Here is a 20,791-nt window from a genome sequence, read left to right as displayed (position 1 = left end):
CCATGGTTGTCCACCACAAAACTGGACAAATTTACGCGTGGGAGAGGAGGAAGGCACAGCACTTGGCATAGCCAGTAGAATCACCATATACATGGATCAAAGTCATGCATTAATGTGCTTTAGTTTTTTATTCACTTTAGTTCTAAAGTTCGGGCGTGGGGTATTAATCGCAAGAGCACTTGCACTTCCACATATAGTTTCCATGTGGAATGTCCGTCTGAGAGTGCTTCCCCTCATCTGCCAGTCTCAGCTCTGGATTCCTCGGTCTTCGGGGCATTCCGTTCTCTTATCGACTCCCGTTATTGTGTCGCGTGTCAACATAAAAACCAGTCTACAATGTTGAAAAGTCAGTCAGCCAACGTCAATTTCCGTTTGTTGTCGTCATTAAAATGCTAGACTAGCCACGCTCCGTTGCATTTTCGCACTACTTTTGATAATGCCGGCTGCAACTGCAACTATAGGGTAAACCGAGTTGCGAAACAAGAAATATGTAAGGCGGAAAATCTCTTAATTAGTTCGTCGAGCTGGCCATGTAAATGTCACTTTTGTAGCACTTAGAGCAATTTACTGTATAATGCGTAAACAAACTGACAGGCGGCTGACAAAAAAGGCTTTAAAAGCCAGGAATAGGGCCACAGGTGGGACAAGGAAAAGTGAGATATAAATAGTTTGTTGCGATTTTTCGGTAGTCGATGCCGCTGACAAGTCATTGACTGTTGAATAGGCAAAAGACGCATGGGATAATTGTCTGGACCTCCCAAGATGCGTCGACAAAGGGGTGCCACTTTGCTGGCAAGTGAAATGAAATACTTCATTTGTTTGCCCAACAGTTTTTAAGAATTCGGAGCAGAGAACCACTGATCTTGTAGTCATGGATTTCTGGTCATGTGCATAAATACGCCTTAAAAGCTAAGCAGGAAATGGAGATATTGTCATAGTAGTGCGCTTGCAACAATTTTTATAGCTTTCTTCGCTGTCCTCTTTTTACCAAAACACATTTATTCCAATACTCCGAAGCAAAAGTTTTGACAATATGTGCCACTTTGTCATGCTATTTTAATTTTTACCGTTTTGCTTTACACTGAAAGAAACTGAGCCTATTGTCGTCTTCAAATCACATTGTCCTCTCAGCAAAAGTATAAGTAATAAATAATAATTTTTTCCTGTGTATGGATGTTTCATTCCATTTATACTCCCAATTTCGTACTGAGTAGTTCGCAGCGCTTTTTATTTCGCTGCCTTTTTCTTTCAAAAGTTTTTATGGGTTGAGTGCAGGACGTAGAAAGGGGGAATCGGGAGACTACGCTATGATTTATTTGGCGCCCGAAACGAAAAACCAAAAAGAAATGCAGCGCAACGAAATGAAGCCATCAAAAACGTTGACATCGTTACGCAAAAGCGGAAATGACAATGATGATGGGCGCCAAATGAAACGATGGTCATGCCTCCTTACGCCCCTCGTCCTGTTTTCGAATGTAATTCAATGCGGTCTTCGCTTGTATGTGTGTGTGCCTGTGTGAGTAAGGGAACAAGAATGTGCAGTGGGTAATTCCCGTGCTGGCTTCCATGAAAACGCGTGAAATTGAAAAGGGCGAAAAATTGCAATGCCCCAGCGTTGGAAAAAACGGGTGTGGTGGGGGGGTCACAGTTTAAGTGCCTGAAGGGAAACTGCAACAGCTTTTTCATTGATTCGCTTGATTTGCAGCGTACCTTATGGTCATTGTTTTTACAGGGACTTGAGCCACTACCGAAAGTAAGTCTAACCAAAGACATTAGAATAATCACAAACAGACAAGCTGTTATATATTTTTAATCCTTTTATTTATACCCAGTATCCTTCAATCCGACTAACAACAAACATGTCTATTTCTATTTACATTCACAGGTAGCGACCATGATGTCCTGCCCCATTCCCATGCAATTGCAAATGCCAATTCCTTCATTACACAAATCAGAATTTGAACCGGTTAATATTGGAGTTAAGGTAAGTTTATCCAATCTCACATTACATTAAACATGCCGGCAATATTCTCTCGTGCGCACTTCCTGCTTTCCTTTCCATTTCCTTTGCCTTCCGGGGACCTCTACTTCAACATTTGTATGCTTTCCATTAATAAATAGTAAATTAAGCGCATAAATGCGAAAATCATGCAAATCTGCTGGAACTCTATTGCAGAAAGTCAACAAGTGGGGCAAAATGCTAAAATGTAAATGTAGCCAACGAACTGGAGCACACATACTCGGCGAACCCACACATGTCAAAGAGCCAAGTCTATTGTTGACATTATTGCAAAACACACACGCTGTATAGACCCAGAACAGATATTTACGTGAAATAATGTGCGGCACTAAATCAAACTGTTGTTGCCCCAAGATGGCGTCCCGTCAGCCAGCTCCCTCCCGCCCCCATTTGACTGTGCTTTAATTCGAAGTGATCACATTTTAATGATACCGAAATGCACTTCACATTGTTTCTGCTGAAGAATAATGATGTCAAGCAGATTTAGATGCGGGAAAAAGGAGAAAGAGTTTTAAAACATTCCCACGGATTGCGTCACGTTTGATAAATGCTGTTGAACATTTTTCTTGATATTGTTTGGGTGTCCTTCCTGTGCTCTTTTGCTTTTTATTTACTTTTTTGTCTCGCTTAAATGCTACACATAAATCTATTTTTGAATGAAAGCCACTCGCAGGATGCGTGTCGTATGCCCAATATTTCTTCGTCCCAGGAGGGATATTTGTGTACGTTCGTTTGTCTGTGGTTTGTTATCAGAAGAGGACGCTGTGCTTATTGTTTGCATAATGGGCGCTCGTTAGCGGGGGGCACCCCTCAGAGGGTATGCGAGTTGGTTGCATGGGGGGTAGTAAACAGAATAAAAAATGTGCTTTACCAATAAAAATGAGGTTTTAATTTCTGTTTGAATCCTACTCAGCTGATCTTTTTTTAAATTTACCGTTACCGTTGTCTTTCAAACCCTTGCACCCTTTATAAAAAATTTAATTTTATCTCCCAAAGACAAATTAACAAAGATGGTCACTTCGGAGGATAGAGGTCCTTTGTGTGAATCTTCTGTATGAGGTTTCTTTCGGAATGTGATGAAGTTGGCATATCTAATTGGGCGAAAACTTATTTTCATCTGCATATAAGCAGAACACAAAATTTAAATAATTCGCTCGCGAACGCAGGAAAGCATGTAACTCTATATGCAAATCGGGCCCCATAACTGTAATCGAAATTTGAATATTCTATCCGACTTTATACTTTATATGGTCTAAAACACTTCCTTCTGCTTGATGAATACTTTTCAACGAATCTAGTATACTCTTTTACTCCACGAGTAACGGGTATAACAATTACCCAGTGTCCCTTTATATATATCTGTATATATATTTATACATTACCCATCAGCATCAGTTCAAAGGCTAACGAGCAGCCTATAAATCGCGATTTTTATAAACACTGAAAAAGAAAAACTCCACTGGAGCTTAACTGCTGACAGACATCCGCAATTATGAGCTGAACCCATACCCTCCCGGCTCAGTGCGGCAAATATCCTGATCTGCCGACGCGACTAATTAGGGCAAATCGCAACACGCAAAGTAGTCCACTGATAACCAGTCCATAAAAAGGCAACAAAACTGTAGGGACGAAACATTTTTTTTTAATAAAACGGTGGACGCTAAAAAAATCGACTGAAATTAAACGAGCTGCCAGGTCCCGCTGACTGCTGCTGTTAAACCCAATTTCCTGCCCCAAGGTGCCGGCGGTAGAACTTACACTTGACCGCGCAGCATAAATCATGCGGGGCGGTGGATCCAAAGGGACTGTTTGGGTTGGTTAGGCTGGCTAGGGGCAGTTTCATTGGTCATAAAAAGGGCGTTAAAAATTGCCATGTAAAGGTGGGGCCGGAAATATAATATTTAATAACAAAGAAATACAGAAGACAATGAAAAAGTCTGGTTTTTATGGGGTTCATCGTGAGGGGTGATCTGTATTTTCTTCTGCAGTTCCTTTTTAAGTATTTAATTTAGTTTATAATTCTTTATTTTGTGATGAATACGGGAACTTATTTTAACGTGACCAGTTATACTTTCAAATTTAATTCTACACTGTCAGAACCTACAGATCACGGGAAAAATCTAATATTTTTGTAATTTCCATATTATATTCCTTTCGTAAGAACGCTGTGGTCTAGGAAAGGTATAAGCTAGCCAAAAAATATTTTGGACAAATGTTTTCATAACTAATTTAGTTTCGGATTATATCGCATAAACATGGTTGTCTCGAAAGCCTTAAAGCTTAAGGAATTCCGTCATCCGCTTGTCCAGCCCACTCAGGTGTGCTCAAAAATTCCCTTTGCCAAGTGGGAGGCAGATGATGATGCCAGCACCCTTATACATTTCACTTCTACCCACTGACAGAACCGAAATGGTTGCACTGGATCAATACATATACAGGGACATAAGGACAAGTAAATTATAACATTTCAATATAAGCATTTCCTTCTGTTATGATTAAATCAAAATACCAAATACTTTCTTGAAAGTATAAGGATCGCAGCACGTGTTGTGTAATAATTATTGTGCTGGTTTTCAGGTTCACGTTTTTTTTCAAGTGCTTTTGTAAGTTCTCTCTTTTCGACCACCTTCATCTCCCTTGGTTCATCTTCGTCTGAGGATACTGGTATTTGTTTTTCTTATGCTGCTTATTATTAATTTAAGACGTGCTTTATTCCTCGACGAGGACGCATTGTTTGTTCGGTAATGTTCGCCTGCCTGAGAATCCAGCTGTACATTGCACCTTACTTTTATTTTCGGGCGTTCTCTGCTTAACCCATCACGGCAAATGTTGTTTTATTTTTTATTTCCACTCAAATTGTTTTATTTGCAACATACATACTGAGACACAGGGAAGACCTCAGACGCTTGGCTTTATTACGGTGATTTTTCTTGAACGCATTCGTGGTTGTCTGCCCCCGGTTCTTCTTTCCATTTTTTCTGCATACTTTTGTAATTTTTATGATTTTATTTGGCTCCCTTGCTTTTTATATGCGTTTTCTTTATTATTGTAATTCATAAAAACCAAAAAAAAATCATGAAAGAGCAGCCTGTAGTTTCGGCCTCCCCATGTTCTCATGGCACTTAATATTTGCCTTTCTGAGATGCGTAAGAATCAAGAACAACAAAAGGTAAAACATCTTTTCAAGAAATTATAAGGCTACGGTTGAATATTCGGTTGTTTCGGGTTGGAGTAAGCCCAAATCCATCCGTAGCCGAATGCAACATTTGAAGCGAACTCGACAGTTTATTACCCTGTTTATTTTAGCGGTTATCTATATAGACGAAAATACAGCATATAAATTGTATTAGTTATTTTCGATTCTAAAAGCAGGTTGAATTATAATTATTAATTCCCTTTCTTTGTTCTTCTAAATTTGAATATTCCCCTACACTTCTCAAGTCCTAAGGTACACCCTAATCCACCAAGGACATCGTCCTTTGTTGTCCTTTGCTGACGGTTTGATTCTTTACTCAGTTGCTCGTTTTGTTTCTTGGTTCCTTTATAAGCGTTAAGGATTATAGCTATTCAGAGGAATTGCGAGCACACAGGAGTAGAGTGGAAGTGCGGCCAATTTACCGGATCTTGAGAACCCTGGCACATTAGACATGCACGCATGACCATCTTTTAAAATCAAAATTGCGTCGGGCCATTAGACCCGGCGTAACAACAAAGGCTAACAGCAAAGACTAATTATTCACTCGTTTACGGACCCAGGGAGCACAGGGCATTATTATTTATATTACTTTGTGAAGCGCGCTTTTGTGCGTGTCCAAACTATTTCGGCACCCAACTTGTAAGGAAAGGGTGGGGGAGTGAGCTTTACGAAACGGGTGTAAACTTTAATAAGTGCCATGTCGTTTGCGGGATTGGTAAACTTGGTAGAAAACGAACGCAAGACAAAGTTGTTATTATTTAAGGATGACTATAAAAGTATTATATATATGTAAAGTAATAATATTGTAGATGATATTGAAATTGTTTTTTGTGTTAAGATGTTTGATTCATTGTTTTCGATATTAAATTAAAACTGGTTGGCGCGAAAAAAAAAGATTATTCACACAAATTTTTTTAGTGCACCTTTTTGCTTTTCGAATTCATGTGTCTGACAACTGAAAAGGGATAAACATTAATATCAATTAGTGCGTTAGAAAACGCAACTATCGGGTTTTTCATAGTCGCGGCTACTTCTTCTCTTACTGTAGTTCGGTGTCTTAGAACACGATGGTTGTTCTTGTGTGATTTCACGACCTCCTCAATTAGAGTTTTAATATCTACGACAACAATATTTAATTAAAATTTATAAAGGGTTCTATACTACTTGAATACTTTTATAATTTCTGTTGCAAATTTGGATTGTAGTAAGGTTCGTCCAACCGACCGAGGGGCGCTGGCGTGTATCGTACAGCTTGATTTACGAGAAGATAGACCCGATAATATATATATATATACTTTGTAAATACTTTTTAGGGTCGAAAACGCTTCCTTCTACCTTTTAATTTCCCTTTATTTTACAAGTAACGGATATAATAAGTAAGATCTTATACTATAAATAGTTATATTTTTACCACATCTTTGTTGTCATTGATTACTTATGTAAATCGTAATAAAAGTTTGAACTGTTCTAAAAAATTTTCCATTGGCCGATTGAAACTTGAAAACCCTTCTACAAACAAGCCAATTACTGTGGGACACTTAGTGCCGGCGGGGGAGCATAGTCAAAGCAGGTCTTACCGGGCACAGGTGCGACAGAGGAAAGCGGCTTTAACCCTTAACAGCCCCCGTGGTAACGATGGTACACATCCTTGGCAACATTTTCCTGTTTACTTTGGCTTTACAGTTCAATATTTATTTTCGCGATTTTCACGCCGTGTGCGAAAGATTGCTTCCCTGCTGAATCAAGGCAGACCGAAAAGGACGCGTCCCAACTCCTTCGATGCTGTCGAATGTGGACACAACAAACATATACGGACACATGCATTAGATGAGCTTAAGTGTCGTCGGTACCGTTGCCAGGTCTCCAGATCCTTTGTTGTCCTTGTCTGCAGGTGTGCCCGCCGAAGGAGCAATGGAAACTTTCTGGCCAAAAACTGGAAAGACAAGCACACCGACTGAGACTGAAACACAAACAACGGGAAGGGGCGCCAAACTTTCGGCAAGCAAAGTGTTGAGGCAGAGCAAACACACTGTCTGTCTGACTGACCAAATAAGCATTATGAAATTTGCAAAAAACTTTTCTATTGAAATCGAAACTTTTTTCAGTCCTGGAGGAGTTTTTTTTTGTGTGGACACCAACACCTTGCTTGCGATTTATTTGCATGTGTGCCTATAAATTTGTAATAAAAACCGAAATCGACCGCAAAGATGTCATCCGTAACACAATCATCAGGGGGAAAAGTGCGGCTAAGCGGTTTCTTACCAAAAACCCCTTTTCCAATCCCTCGCTGGCTTCTGTTGTAACTCATTTGACATTATTATGTGAACTTTTTATGGCTGCCAGGGCTCAACGCGACCTTCGGGCTTTGAGTATGTGGAGAGTTCTAGGCGCAGACACATCAATAAATTTACTTGCCTTGCCAGCCCTTACTGTAGAGTGAGCTCTTCCGGTCCTGGGTAATTATTATTCTGGTTTATGATTTGGTTTTGGCGGCGTCTTTAGAATTCTCTTTATTACACATCTTAGGTGCCCTGTGGTGGTATAAAATTTTTACTCGACTTACGTGCACATATTTCCATGTAAACTTTTGGGCGTCTGAGAAGTAGGTTCAAGAGTATTATAATGTTTATGGCGAGTGGAATAGTCAATGCGTTTCTCATGTCTGGCAGGGTAGATTATTCTGCAAATCCTTTGTGTTTATGACCATTCCTCAACGCTGCTTGGGCTGTTCAAGCCAAAGCCACAACGCTGCTTAGAAAGCTAAATATGAATAAATAAGATAACATATTAAAGCATTTTTGGTCTTATTATTTGTTCCATTGATAATATAAAAGTGTAGTCGATAATATAAATAGGTGTTACGAAGGCTGCTGTTTAGTTTCTCGTGTATTTTTCACCCTTCCTTATCTTCTCATAATCCGGCTTTGTCAGATTCGTAATACCACACGTAAAATCCAAAATCATAAAAAGAACGCAAACACAGCAGCAAAAACCACAGCCAGGATTGGCTTTCACATAGAAAGCAAACTCAAATATTGACATTGGAAATGCGATTGCTTCCGCTGGAGATTTACCCATATCTGCGTGGGCTTACCAAATGCCGTAAATATGTGCACTTAAGGATCTGCGCCTAAGGTTCTGTTTTGCTTGGCCTTTTTTTACCTTTACGACGCCAATATAAATTTGTATTTACATATAAAAGAGGGCCGAACTCGTAGGTATTCAATACCTACCGCCGCTGGAACGATTTCTGAATTATGGCACTAAAAGTGCACTCAAAGAAGCAGGAGAAACATCCGCTCCTCCGCCCGGCAATATGGCGACGTTTTTTAATTCCGCAGATAACAAAGCACTTGTGGCCAAAGCCGTCTCCGTCGCAGCCGTCGAAAGCAAATAGCAAATGGGGCAATAAGCTGGGCTTTTCAGCCGGCGGTTGGTCGGGTGGTAGCAGGAGCTGCATCCCAGGCAGATAAAAATCAAAACTTAAGCGCTCTGGGTCGATGCAGCGAGTGCAGTGCCAAAGCCGCGGCAGCATCAGGCAAAGCTGCAACATGCTCTGCGATAACAATTTCTAATAAAACCTCATGACAGCTCACACACTTGGCGCGCAGGCAGGCTACACACAAAAAAATGTAACATTCTATTAGTATTGATTATGGTTAATATATATTTGAAATTTTTTAATCAGTTGCCAAATTGCTTCAATAGCACAGGCAAGTTTATAAAGCTCTAATTGCTTGGTTTGGTTGCTTTTGTTGTTTTTGCATTCCATCGCAGTGCAGGATCTGCGGGCACCAATGAGAGGATTATTGCAGAACTGGTTGTGCTTTGGCCATAAAGTTATATTATCCTTGGTTGGAGAAACCTGGCTAGAGCTCAATATTCTTGGAAATTGATATAATTTATAGCCTGGGTACGCAAAACCACACATGTCGTATTCTAATTGAAGCGCAACAATTATATAATTGCCTAATTACTCAAAACGCCCTTCAAAGTTTGGAGTCGAAAACTTTTGAAATTACAAAAAAATGAGAATGAATTGCGTGCACCCAACTCCTATATATTTCAGAGGTTTTAGACTGAGGATGGCGTGAAATACTTGAACATACTTGAAGACATAAACTTAAAAAGCATACGAAATGATGCTTCCATCTCTTTCTTTGGTTGCAGATTTTCACCGTAATACTTATTGTGCATTGTATGTAAACTTTTTGAATAGCGGGAAATGAGTGAGAGTAAATTTGTTTTTGTTCCTTTTTTGCAACCAGTTTTCTCGCCTATTTTCCGGCTTCTAAAGGGGTGCTTCTTTTGTTGCCAAGCTCGCGCAATTTGTTATAAGTGGCTACCATCACCCTTTCTCGTGCAAAACCACCAAAACCACCCCTGCAACTCTTTTAAGACCCAACCCCACCGTGGCGTGTAAAAAAACGTAGAAACGGCATGAAGTATGCAAAACATTTGCATTTAGCATTCAACAAGACAAACAAAAAATGAAGTGCGAAGCATCGAAGCCGCGGCAAATTTTCCAACTAACTGGCAACCGAAAAAATGGGAGACAGATGAAAAAGGATGCTTAAGAGTCGAAAAAAGGGTTGCTTTGGGTTCTTTTCGTGCGTTGGCTTTTGTGCTGACAAATTCAGGCGTGATAAGTTTTATGTGCGCTTAGTTGACTGTTTTTAAATAGACCCACGGAAGGATCAGAAAAGAGTGGGCGGGGAACGGTCGAAGGCTTCGAGGAGTTTTTAGGCCAAAGTTAAATAATTGATGTTGACAATCAACAACGCAAATAAAGCAAAAGTAGAAGGCGTGTTTTGGGCGCGAAGTAATATAAATGAATAAACGCCTGGGCAGGTCGACGTTATTATACTTCAAGCCCTTCAAAATTTGGGCGGTTTTCTTAAATAAAGTCGTTTTCCGCTAAGAAGTAAATAAAAGTTAATTAAATTTATTTCACTTGATTTTTTCAACTGTCAGAAAGACAAATGCTAGTATAAATATTAAAATCTTATTAACCAGGAACAAAGCGAACGTTCCTGAAAAGTCAGGCCAAGGTAAAGAAGACCAAAAGATAAAAATGTGTCAATTGGGAAATCTATTTTGCGGATTTGGAAAAGCACCACTCAATCAAAGGCTGAAATCACACATGCCTTCCGAAACGATGGGGGCGAACACACCTGCCTGCTACGCCGTCTGCAGATTCCCAAACCCCTCGGCCACGCATATTTAAGTAAAACTTTGCCGCCATCGACGTAGTTGTCCACACATAAATAAAACATTTGCGGCCTGCGGATCGGGGATGAACCGGGAGATGGATGACCCATTGGCGCAAGATGACAGACAGCAACAGACGCAGAGGATAGGAAGAACCAAACGGAGCTTGAGCTTCAACAGAAGGAGCAGTAGCCGGCCGGATGCAAGATACAGGAAAATCCCTTTACGAGCCAGCGGAAGTGCGTACAAAATGATACAACCCCACTCCCACCCACGGGACCTTCTCCGGCGTTCTGTGTGCGCTTGGTCAAGCAGATACTTCCCCGCATCGGTGTACACCCGCAAAAAAATATGGAGCAGTCCCGTACACTGGAAAATGTAATCGGAATAATTAAAAAGTTTTTAATGGATCTTTTAAGTTGTGAAGATTTAGTTATTTTTTAGATGGTTATTATTAGACAGCGGAGTTCTACTCAAATAATATCATACAACATTTTTGAATTAAAACCAGCAAAAGTTGATTTTCAAGACGGATTGATATATAGATACCCATCGGTTAGTTCAGTGCTGGAACGCTTTTGGGACAAGAGCCAAAGAAAGCGGTTTGGGGATTCCTTCCAAGGGGATAAAGATGAGGATTGAATAGGAGATGGGGACGGCGACATGGCCATTTCAGCATGCAGCAAATTGAAATTGAAATTGGAAGAAGCGAAACGAAATGAATTCTTGGGACGCTAACAGGCCAACCAGCTGATGGCCGTACCCGGCTTCCTGCTGCGAAAAACTGAAACCAAACCTGAGTCACAACGCATTTGCTGGTGGCATAATTGGCGCTTATTTCCTGGACAGATGACGACCTCGTCTTCTCGGCATTTCATCAAATGTTTTGTGCCTGTCGCTTTTATTGGTCACTAGAGGATGATGGTTTCTGGGGGGAGGTGGGCAATATCACGGAGGAGGTGGCCTGCACTGTGATTGACAGCTGGGTGAAAGTTTCCTTCAGACGCCGCACAGATTATGTATAAATCTCAATAAATTTCAATAAGCTACGAAACTTGCTTGCCCAGGTCTTTTTAGATGCCTTTCAAAGTTTTTATTTTTCACTCTCTTGTATTTTTTATGTCCCTCAAAGTTGTTCTTTCTTACTTTAATTCCTCTATTGGAGAACACTCCTTCAATTTTGCTTCTTTCTCTGTTCGGCTAACTTTATCAAATGAAGCGTATTAGGGCTAAAACTTTTAATTGGTCATATGGCTGACAGATTGTGCGCTTAAGTGATTTTCATTCACATACATGTCTACATAAAGTGAAGCTTCCCTTGCGTGTGTAAGAGCTAAGTTGAGTTTTGCTCCTGTGTGGAGTTGTGGCCAAAATAATTTTAATCGGATTTTGGAATGCGGGTGCCTCAATAGAAGCCTCAATTTTCATAAGGCTATAATATATAGTCCAAATTTTATTTTTTAAGAATCTAAATCCAACCACATGGGCTTGATTTTGCTCGCAAGTGTACTCCCATTAATTCAGAAATCCAAAATATAAAAAACAGCGACAATCTTCAGCTGTCAGTAGGCAGTCTAAATTACAATTAAATTCTTAAGGAGCGACTATCCGCTCACTGAGCGTGAAATATGTATACATCATCTTGTTTTTGATAAAATATGCAGAAAATGAGATAAGCAGTAAAATCCCATTTGTGTTCATGGCAGCAGAGACAAATGCACGAGCACACACAGGAATTGGAAGGAACGGAGGGTGGGACACAATTGCGTGGATAAACAATCATGGGGGCTTGCTGGATGGATTCGTGTTAGTCCAGCATGCCAGGGATTCAATTTTTCAAAAGGAATTCTTGAGCAAGCAAAGCACAATGTGACGGAAGACACCAGTACACAGCAGAGCAGATTTGTCTAGGTGAAAGGGAGCAGAAGGGAAAAAGCAAAGATTACCGAATCCAACTGCAAGTAAATTACCATTTAAGTCAATTTTTTATGGCGTCAAACACGCCAGTCGGTTAGCCCTTTTTCATGGGACTCAACCAAAGACAAGAAAGCCTCGAGAAGGAAAATCTTCATCCCAAGATATACGGGGTGTAAATTGAATAAAAGTGGCAGAAAAATGTTGTTAAATTATGCAGCAGCACCAACAGAAGGAGCTGAAGGATCAGCGGTGACTGAAACACTCTTGATGTATTAGTTAAGCTAATTTACTAACATAAAAGACGAGAGGAAGAAATTTAGAGAGGTGCCTTTAAAGCTCAGCAGCTCTTGTCGCAGTCAAAGTAAAAGTCAAAAAGTTAATACTCCGTGGGAAGATGAGGCCAACGCTTAACATAAGTGAGAGTACCTTCACAGAAACAAACAACAATCATAACTATCTTAATTTTGTCTTCCCATAGTTTTGTTCCTAATTATCCGTTTTATGTCATTGAATTTTTGAGATGTACCTTTCGAAATTCCGACTTATAACCAACTTATATTCTGATTTAATTAGATTTTGAGATTATCAGCAGCGCGACCAATAGCTTACAGCTTACACCTCCCAAAAACACACTTGAACCCTAGCCCACTTTGACGGCTGTGTGCGTGTAAGGGTATACTTATGCCTGGAAAGCAACATCGTTGCCGGTTCGCTTTAAAGCTAATAGCTGCCACTTCATTTGTGTCAGTCGATGGCACTTCATACGTGACAATGACAGCACCAACTACGGGCCACGCTCACGTGCATACTGTGCGTCAAAAAGACGCACACTGTGCTATTGAAGTGGGCGTCTAGGCGTGCCACGCCTTCAACAAGTTTACAAAGTCTCCAAAATAAATACAAGACAGTCAGCCACGTGGGATTTGAGCTAGCTGTGGTTTGGCCTTCCCGACTTTAGATGGATTCCTAACGGCTCCAGAATATGCACAAGTAGCAAATTATATGGCACATTTTACTTTCGTGCAATGCGACCACGAATGCAACAGCGGGTGTCTGACCTGCCGACCCTGTCACCCTTGTGTGCCAGTCACGCAGAGCTGTAAATAGATACTCCCTTGAAGGAAGAAAAATTAAAAAAAAAAACATGCATATAGTTGATTTTCGTAGCATCAAACTAATAAACTGGCCAATTTTATACTCACTCTACTTAATTAAATATGATACCCATTATTTTTTCTAATTTATGAGAAAAGTATGATTGCCATTGGCCTACAATAACTGATTTGCGACTACATGTTTCTACTTTTCGCACCTAAAACGTTTGATAGCTAATTGGGCAATTTGGGAGTTGTTTAGTAAAATGTTATTGATCTGTTAATTAGTCAAATTAGTTGATGTCAGCCCGATAATTTTGGGTTTGATACAACGTCCACGCGCAGAGAGTGCAGTCGAAGTTTATTTTTAAAAAGTGAATTGAAAGTTAAATGGTTCGAAATGGCGATTATCTCTGGTAAAGGATAGATGAGCAGATGAGAGGTAGAGTAGTGGCTCCTTGAAATTAACACTCCTCAACCTATTTTGGTATTCGTGCATTTCTCATGAGAGCGACAGGGACATGAGGACGCGAAAGGAAAACTTTTCCGTGGCAAAGTGGTGGGCCGAAAGTTGTTGGCCCGCCTGCAATGTGAAGGAAAAGTGTTAAAATTCCCCAGTCAGACTTGGCGGCTCGTTTTTTCTGTTCTGGTTTCTCAGGTTTCGTAATATACTTTTTTCTGTCTTTAACGATATAAGCCAACCGAAAATAAACTGGGCTTCGTCCTTTGCGTGAAAGACTTGTAAAGGCCTAAATGTAAGCCTATTTCACGGCCTTGTTAAACATTTCTTCGCATATAATTAAGAAACAGACGGCGGGAGTTAAAAATGCTGTCATTTTTGTTTTTGGTATTTTTTTTTTATTTTGCGTGCGGTTCTAAAGAAATTTTAGCCACAAAGTATTACGACCGCTAATCTTTGTTAATGCCCATTATCGACTTTATCCGTTTTTTTTAAAGCTCCGCTATTCCCGGTCCTTCAATGAAACGTGAAAGCCTTCTAAGCCTCTTTCTAATCTTTAAAATCATTAAATCACTATTTTCACTTCCTACACCCTATCCCCTGGAGGGCTTCCAATATTGCGTAAAATTATGCAAAAAAGTTAATGTGAAAGGACGCTTAGTGGTAATTTTGTATGCATGTGTGTTTGCCTTCTTTCCACCCTCCCGTAATTTTACTTATTTTAATTTGCACTCTTGCCCTTCGCAAGAGGGAGAGAATTTGTCACAATTCAATCAGAAGGCTGTTTTCCTTTTTCGGGGGCTTTAATAAATAAATACGAGCACGAAATTACATTTGGACCTCGAGGGGAAAAACAGGCACTCAATAACTTGCAAGGTGAAATCCCCTTTTTTTCCCTCCTTGTCTTCCCATTCTTTTCACTCCCCGCAATCAACGAAAATTCACTTTCGCTTTCAAGCGATGCTCATATGAGCAAAATCCAAGGCAAACCCGAGAATGGAGGAAAATCCGGAAATAAGAGTCTAAAAATGTGATTTGAATTGTTCCCTTGTTTCTTTTTCTGGCCAATTTGCAAATTTGCACAAAGGGGTGGTAATGAAGAAGTAAGAGCGGGGAAAGAGCGGCAAAGCAAATAAACAGTTAATGCTTTTATGCAAATTTATGCCATTAACACAAATAAGCGCAGCCCCAGTCAAAATTTGAAAACAATTTGTCACTCAAAAGTCACTTTTGCTTGCCTTCTCCCTCTCCCTCCTTCCCACCATTTCCTTTGTCTTTTCATTTTCGAACACCAGCTCCTTTCTTCACGTGTGTATGTATGCAAGGACAGAAGCAACAAAAAGAAAATCAAAGAAACAGTGACAAGTGCAGAAGTGAAATAAAAAGCCGTGGCGAATGAGCCCACTAAAACCGATGATAATGAAGATGCCTAGTCAGTGTCTTCGTGGTGGAGTAAAGTGTGGTGGCGGGTCGGAGGTGGGTGGGAGAATGCCTGGCGGCAGTGACAACAACACGAGCCTGCAGAGAACACTGCCAAAAATCAAAGTCACTGAAAATTAAAAGTAATTTGTTTGCTAAAACACCCAAGACATTAGGAGGTTACATGGACTGCGGAAGTGGCGGTGGGATGGTCGGGTCTGGGGTACGCACAAATTGAAATGTGAAACTCATGCCAAGTGGCATGAAGACGACGACGAATTAACTCAGAGTGGCAGTTATAAATAGAGCTGGTGGTGGTGGAGAAATTTAAAACACAAATGCACACGATAGCACACATACATATACACACATATAGATGCGAATAGAAATGGTGAGATATTGAGATATGATGCTATTCTGATATGCGTTTTTAAAAAGTAGTACAAGTATTGCTGTTTTGCTAACCGAATGCCCCCGACTGTGTGTTCAACAAATCAAAGTTTTGGCTCTCACTGTCAAATACTCTCTTCTGCGCTTGTTTGGCTGTGTTTGTGAGCTGACTTCTCACTGGCAGCCCAAAAGTATGCAATAAACAAAAACGCATTAATAATTGAAGAGCTCTGGTGCTGCCACTTGGTTGTGCCACCACCCATCTCCTGTTTCCACAGCATGCGATATTTTAATGCATGATATATAAATGGAAATTTCATTTAAATTACATTTGATCTTTTATTTAAAGTTGCTGATTAAATTGTGACGTTATTCCTCTCGTTTCAGGTAAGTACTGTTGTTTGCGCAGGCCCTGTGCGAGTGTGTTTAAAGATTCCTATATAAATCAGTACAGCAAATTATGATAAATTATTATTTATTATATGCGAAGTGCGAAAAAGGCGAATAGCGAATCTATTTTCATTAGAAGGACTGCCAGATAAATTTTTTGTTCCCCCTGAACTTTTGGCAAATTCATTACTTTTTTTATTATGCGAAAGTTTGTCTTATTACTTTGTTGATCCGTTTCTTACGCACAAAGTTTGGCATATTTGAAGAACTTCGATATTAGCATGTTCGGGCAAAGAGGATTTTAGATTCAATGATTCAACGCAACAATAATTAGTTAGCCCTTTTTCCATTAAAATGCCTAAGAAAAATGGCTTTCAAGCGACATAAATTTCATATCGACCACATGCACAACACAAACCAGGCAGCAGAGTACTTTTGCTTAAATGCTTTTGTGGCTGCCCCAGTAGCACATGAGAACTGAAAAATGCAGTCTCAAACTGGTTTTTATTGCAACCGCAGGAGAGTACAGGAGGGTATCGCACATACCATTCGCATTGGACTTGATTGCTGACTTTGCTTCTTGAACTTGGCCGAAGGCAAAAAAAGAGTCGGAAGCGGCAGCATGCTGGTGTTTGACTTTGAAATTTGAATGCACCGACATAACGCGCGGCAATTGTTTTGGCCATAGAGCACACCATGTGGGAATGCGTCTAGTGCAAAAATTGCGCTGCTGCCAACTTCATTGGGATCAATGTACGCTGTGATCTTGAATTCAATTTCAAAGTGCTGGGCACAAGGATGCAAACTAAATTCGAAAATCATATCAAACTGGGTCCCTGTTTCTAACCAGTTTACGCGCACGGCATTTTAGTGTGTGCTTTTCGCAACAAATTTATTTGAAATACATAAGAAATTTTACGCTATGCGACGAGACAAGTGTTGTAACTTTTCCCATGAACAACAGCGATCAGTCAAAGTGTGTTGTAGTTTTTGTGGCCAAAATGGTAAACGTACTCATCGTGGTCTTCAGAGCCGCTAGTGGTTAGACTAGTCTAGCGACTCTTATCCACAGGCTCTTGGTCGGGCCTGCTGCTAGACAGCCAAGAATGGCTACGTTAGAATCTGCATTCTTCCGAGGTCATTTAAATGCCCAGTCAGCCAGCGAATCTTCTCCCTGAGCGAAAATATTTAAAACACTCATTTTTCAAATTTATAAATTATTATTCAAAACTATTTTGAACTTTTAGAACAAGTTTATAAAAAGTAAAATTGCGCATCAGTTCTTGCTGTGCCGTCTGCTGCGCTGATTTGCCGCCGGAAGTTGGTCATCTGACGATGCCACTCTTCTACGGCTGTTAATCAACAGCCAAAAGCTTTATGGACTTAACAGTCTCTCCCCTACGTCCTTTTCGCAGACTGTTGGCATACGTTGGATCTTTTCCCCTTCGAGCTTCCTGTCGGCTAAGCCGTCCCCTCTCAAGTATAACAGTTGGGTGGTATTCCCAATTCGGTGCGAGTTTCCTAAAACCGGTTTCCTCGCACACCAGTTGCGCATTTATTATGCATGGAATCGTGCGGCATGCCACTTCTTCCTGTTGCTTCTCTGTTTGTGTGCCAAGTGCTTGTGTCCCATGAAGCTCGGAGCTTGGAACTTGGCTCCGTGCCTGAGCAAACCAGCCACATTTTTGCGCTCCACACTTGTCTTTTGGCTCGATTGCGATCAGTTTCTGTTTCTTTTTTCTTTCTGTTTTTGTCTTCGTTAAACCTTGGCCTTGAAGCCCTTAAATGACGCGCTATCGACGAAATAAACACAAAAAATTGCAGAAAAACGAGTAAGAAAATTATTGCAGTGGCAGTTGCCAAACTGGCTTTAGACATCTCTACTTTTATTTTCCTTTCCTCAATCTAAAAAGTTGGCATAGACGAACCTTTAAAATTAAAACATTGAGCCTTTATAGGTATAGTTTTGCGTAGTATGGAGACAAAATCAATCTCTTACCTTCGCTAGCCTTTTCTCAATTCGCTTTTTGACAAGCTTTTGTCCGATTCCGTGAGAATGGAGGTTGCTTATCTATTTGCCGACTTCGAACGACTGAAAACTGCTGGCTGGAAACCAAAATCCTGGCTTGGCCTTTATTTTCATTGTCTGTTGGACTGGCTTCGTATACTCCTGGTTGTAACTGTGTAACCGGCTTAAAGCCAGGGCACAGCGTTTGTAGCCATTTCCTTCATATAAATTCATTCTTTGGAAAAGTTTTTCTGAACATTGCAGCTCATTAGCCGTTAGTTTCATTTAAACTAAAGCTTAAATGCACTGACTGTACACTCAGAATCGTAAGCACAATAAATCAGAGTTTAAAAAGTGAAACCAAAAGAATGCAGCCATGGTCTTGGCCATATAATTCCATCCAATCATGGCTACCCCTTTGCCCCAACGGCATTCTTTTTTAGCTGCTACGCGAAGGTCGGCAAAGGTAAACTCGGCTACGGATCCAGCTCCTTATTGTATTTTCCATTGTTAGCTCCGCTCCTTGGCACTGTCTATCTGCCGCACCTTCTTGATTTCAGTTACCAAATAATTTCTCATAACGACTTTTGACTGCATACCGGCTTTTGTACTCAATGATGGGGGTAATCTGAATATATTTAGATTGTAGGAAGTTTACCTTAAGAAATTGTTATATTTATATCATGTTTACTAAATATTGCTAAAGGGATAGAGGGATTTATTAGTGCACTCCCCTTGGCCTCAACTTGTTCGTCACATTTCTAGGGAAAATTCCATTTAATTTTGGCCAAAAACTATTATTATTCAAATTTATATTCTAAGCGTTTTTTTACTATTTCACCTTTTCACCTACAAACCTTTCTTAAACCTCCTTTAGTTTTGATCGCTATCGTCATTAAGTTAACCTCAAATTGTATTCTAAAGCTACTATGGGTTGTCTACATTTTGTGGGATTTTGTTACACCTATTGATGATAATAATCGTAACAATAGAATAAAAATTCGTTTGATGTGTATTTTGGTATTAGTGTCATCTTTTTGAAGGACTCTTCAGTGATTAATCCAAATCTGCTTAGGCAGCTTTCAGTGCTATTCATTCAGCCTGAATCTCACACTTGTCTTAAATTAGGCATGTAACAAGTCTTCTTTTGAAGATTGTAGAAAAAATGAGGAAATTGGGGAGTGGCAAAATGAAATGAAATACTTCTGTCAAGTGGCAAACATAATGCTTTCTTCCGAAATCACGCTAATGAAAAGCTCGGGCGACATCAATACCCGTGAGTAAGGACTCAGGAAAAAACGGCACAAGTGGAGAGGTAAATAAACATAAAAAGTCCCACTCGATGTGGGTGGCGCTATATTGGGTGAGTGGTGGTCATTCAGTCAGTCAGTGTGCCAGGATATGCCAAGTAGTTGTCGCCCACGCCTGGATTCCTTTTGGCCTCCTTAAGCTTGGCGCGCTGATTCTCGACCCAATCCGCTTAGCGAACTTGGCTTGTTGTTGTCCTTATTGGTTGTAAGTGGTTACAATGAGATTATGCTTCATTAAGCGGCCAGGGCAGGACTTTTTGCCTTGCCTCTTGGACCAGGACTCGTTCGCAAATCATAACGAGCTCTCTGCGCGCCATTAGCGTCACTCTGGCTGGCGATAATAGCCAAAGCACTCGGACTAATGGACGGCCTGGCTGCCCTGCTTCAATTGATGCAATTGCAAAATGTTTTCCAGACTTTTCGCCACGCTCACATACAGGTACTGGAATCTCAGATATGCAGTCTGCTTAAATCCTCAGACTCTGCTGTTCACGGTCATGATGATGATGTAGCTGTTGTGGTGGCTGATGCAATGGTAACTCCCTTCCTCTTTCATGCGGCTCTCTCTGATTTCGCCTCGTGATTCCACCGTTTCTTCGCCGCAGCGGTGCAAAATGCCTGTCGTTGCCAAAGTTGCCAAACTTGTTTCATTTGCGGTCCAAATATAATTGCGGCTGCGTTAAAACTTCATGCGCTTTATCTGCACTGGGCAATATCTGAATATTTGAAATATTTGTATGTAAATGTTTTTATAAACAATGATTTTCTTTTCTTAATTTAATGTAAGGAAAACTTGCATATAAATACACCATAGATGTTTAATAATTAGAATTTGTAAAGGTGTAGCTTTTTGTTCTCTGTGCACCTTCCTTGCTTCATCACTGTTTATATCAGGTTTCTCGTTTGGCTGATGCTGTATTTAAGCCCTTTTTTAGCTGGAATTTCGTTATTGAAAATGTTTCACTGTTGCCCTGATAAAAGGCGTTCATGAGAGATTTCATTGGTTTTGGCTTAAGTCTGGGCTTGATGTGGAAATCGAAATAGTATATATGCACTTGCGTTAGGTCAATGAGTGAAATGTGGTTACTCCAAGTAAACAGTTTATTTTATTAATAGTGAGTCCATAAAAAGGCAACATAATAATTTATTGCAAATAAGAGAAAATATATGTCTTAGACGACCAAGTTCATGGTCAATAGCCCACAGGACTATTCTACTAAACTATTGAAAGAAGTATAGATTTTAAGGAGGGAGTAGCACTTGAGAATCGATTTGTTGGTTATCAATTCGAAGCTGGAAGATGCAGAATAAATAATAATTATAGGCGAGGGAAAAAGATCGCTGAATAAATTGTGTTCTCCAGGGAATTCCAGCAC

The 20,791-nt window shown here is 40.3% G+C and overlaps 1 protein-coding gene across 6 annotated transcripts in view; it reads left to right on the top strand.

Moving 5' to 3' along the window:
- Positions 1-20,791, top strand: part of LOC6619540 (polypyrimidine tract-binding protein 1) — a 127,358-nt gene that overhangs the window by 23,719 nt on the left and 82,848 nt on the right. For 5 of the 6 annotated variants that reach the window (XM_032722727.1, XM_032722726.1, XM_032722725.1 and 2 more), the window contains one exon: positions 1,886-1,984. In XM_032722727.1, the coding sequence (XP_032578618.1) occupies positions 1,895-1,984 (90 nt within the window). In that variant the 5' untranslated portion in view covers positions 1,886-1,894. Of the gene's footprint in view, positions 1-1,885; positions 1,985-20,791 lie in introns of those variants that run through there. The other variant, XM_032722730.1, reaches the window with a different exon arrangement.

Source organism: Drosophila sechellia, chromosome 3R, assembly GCF_004382195.2.
Source record: "Drosophila sechellia strain sech25 chromosome 3R, ASM438219v1, whole genome shotgun sequence".
Classification (NCBI taxonomy): Eukaryota; Metazoa; Arthropoda; class Insecta; order Diptera; family Drosophilidae; genus Drosophila; species Drosophila sechellia.
The sequence above is the reverse complement of the archived record's forward strand: the minus strand, read 5'-3'. Positions and strand labels throughout refer to the sequence as shown.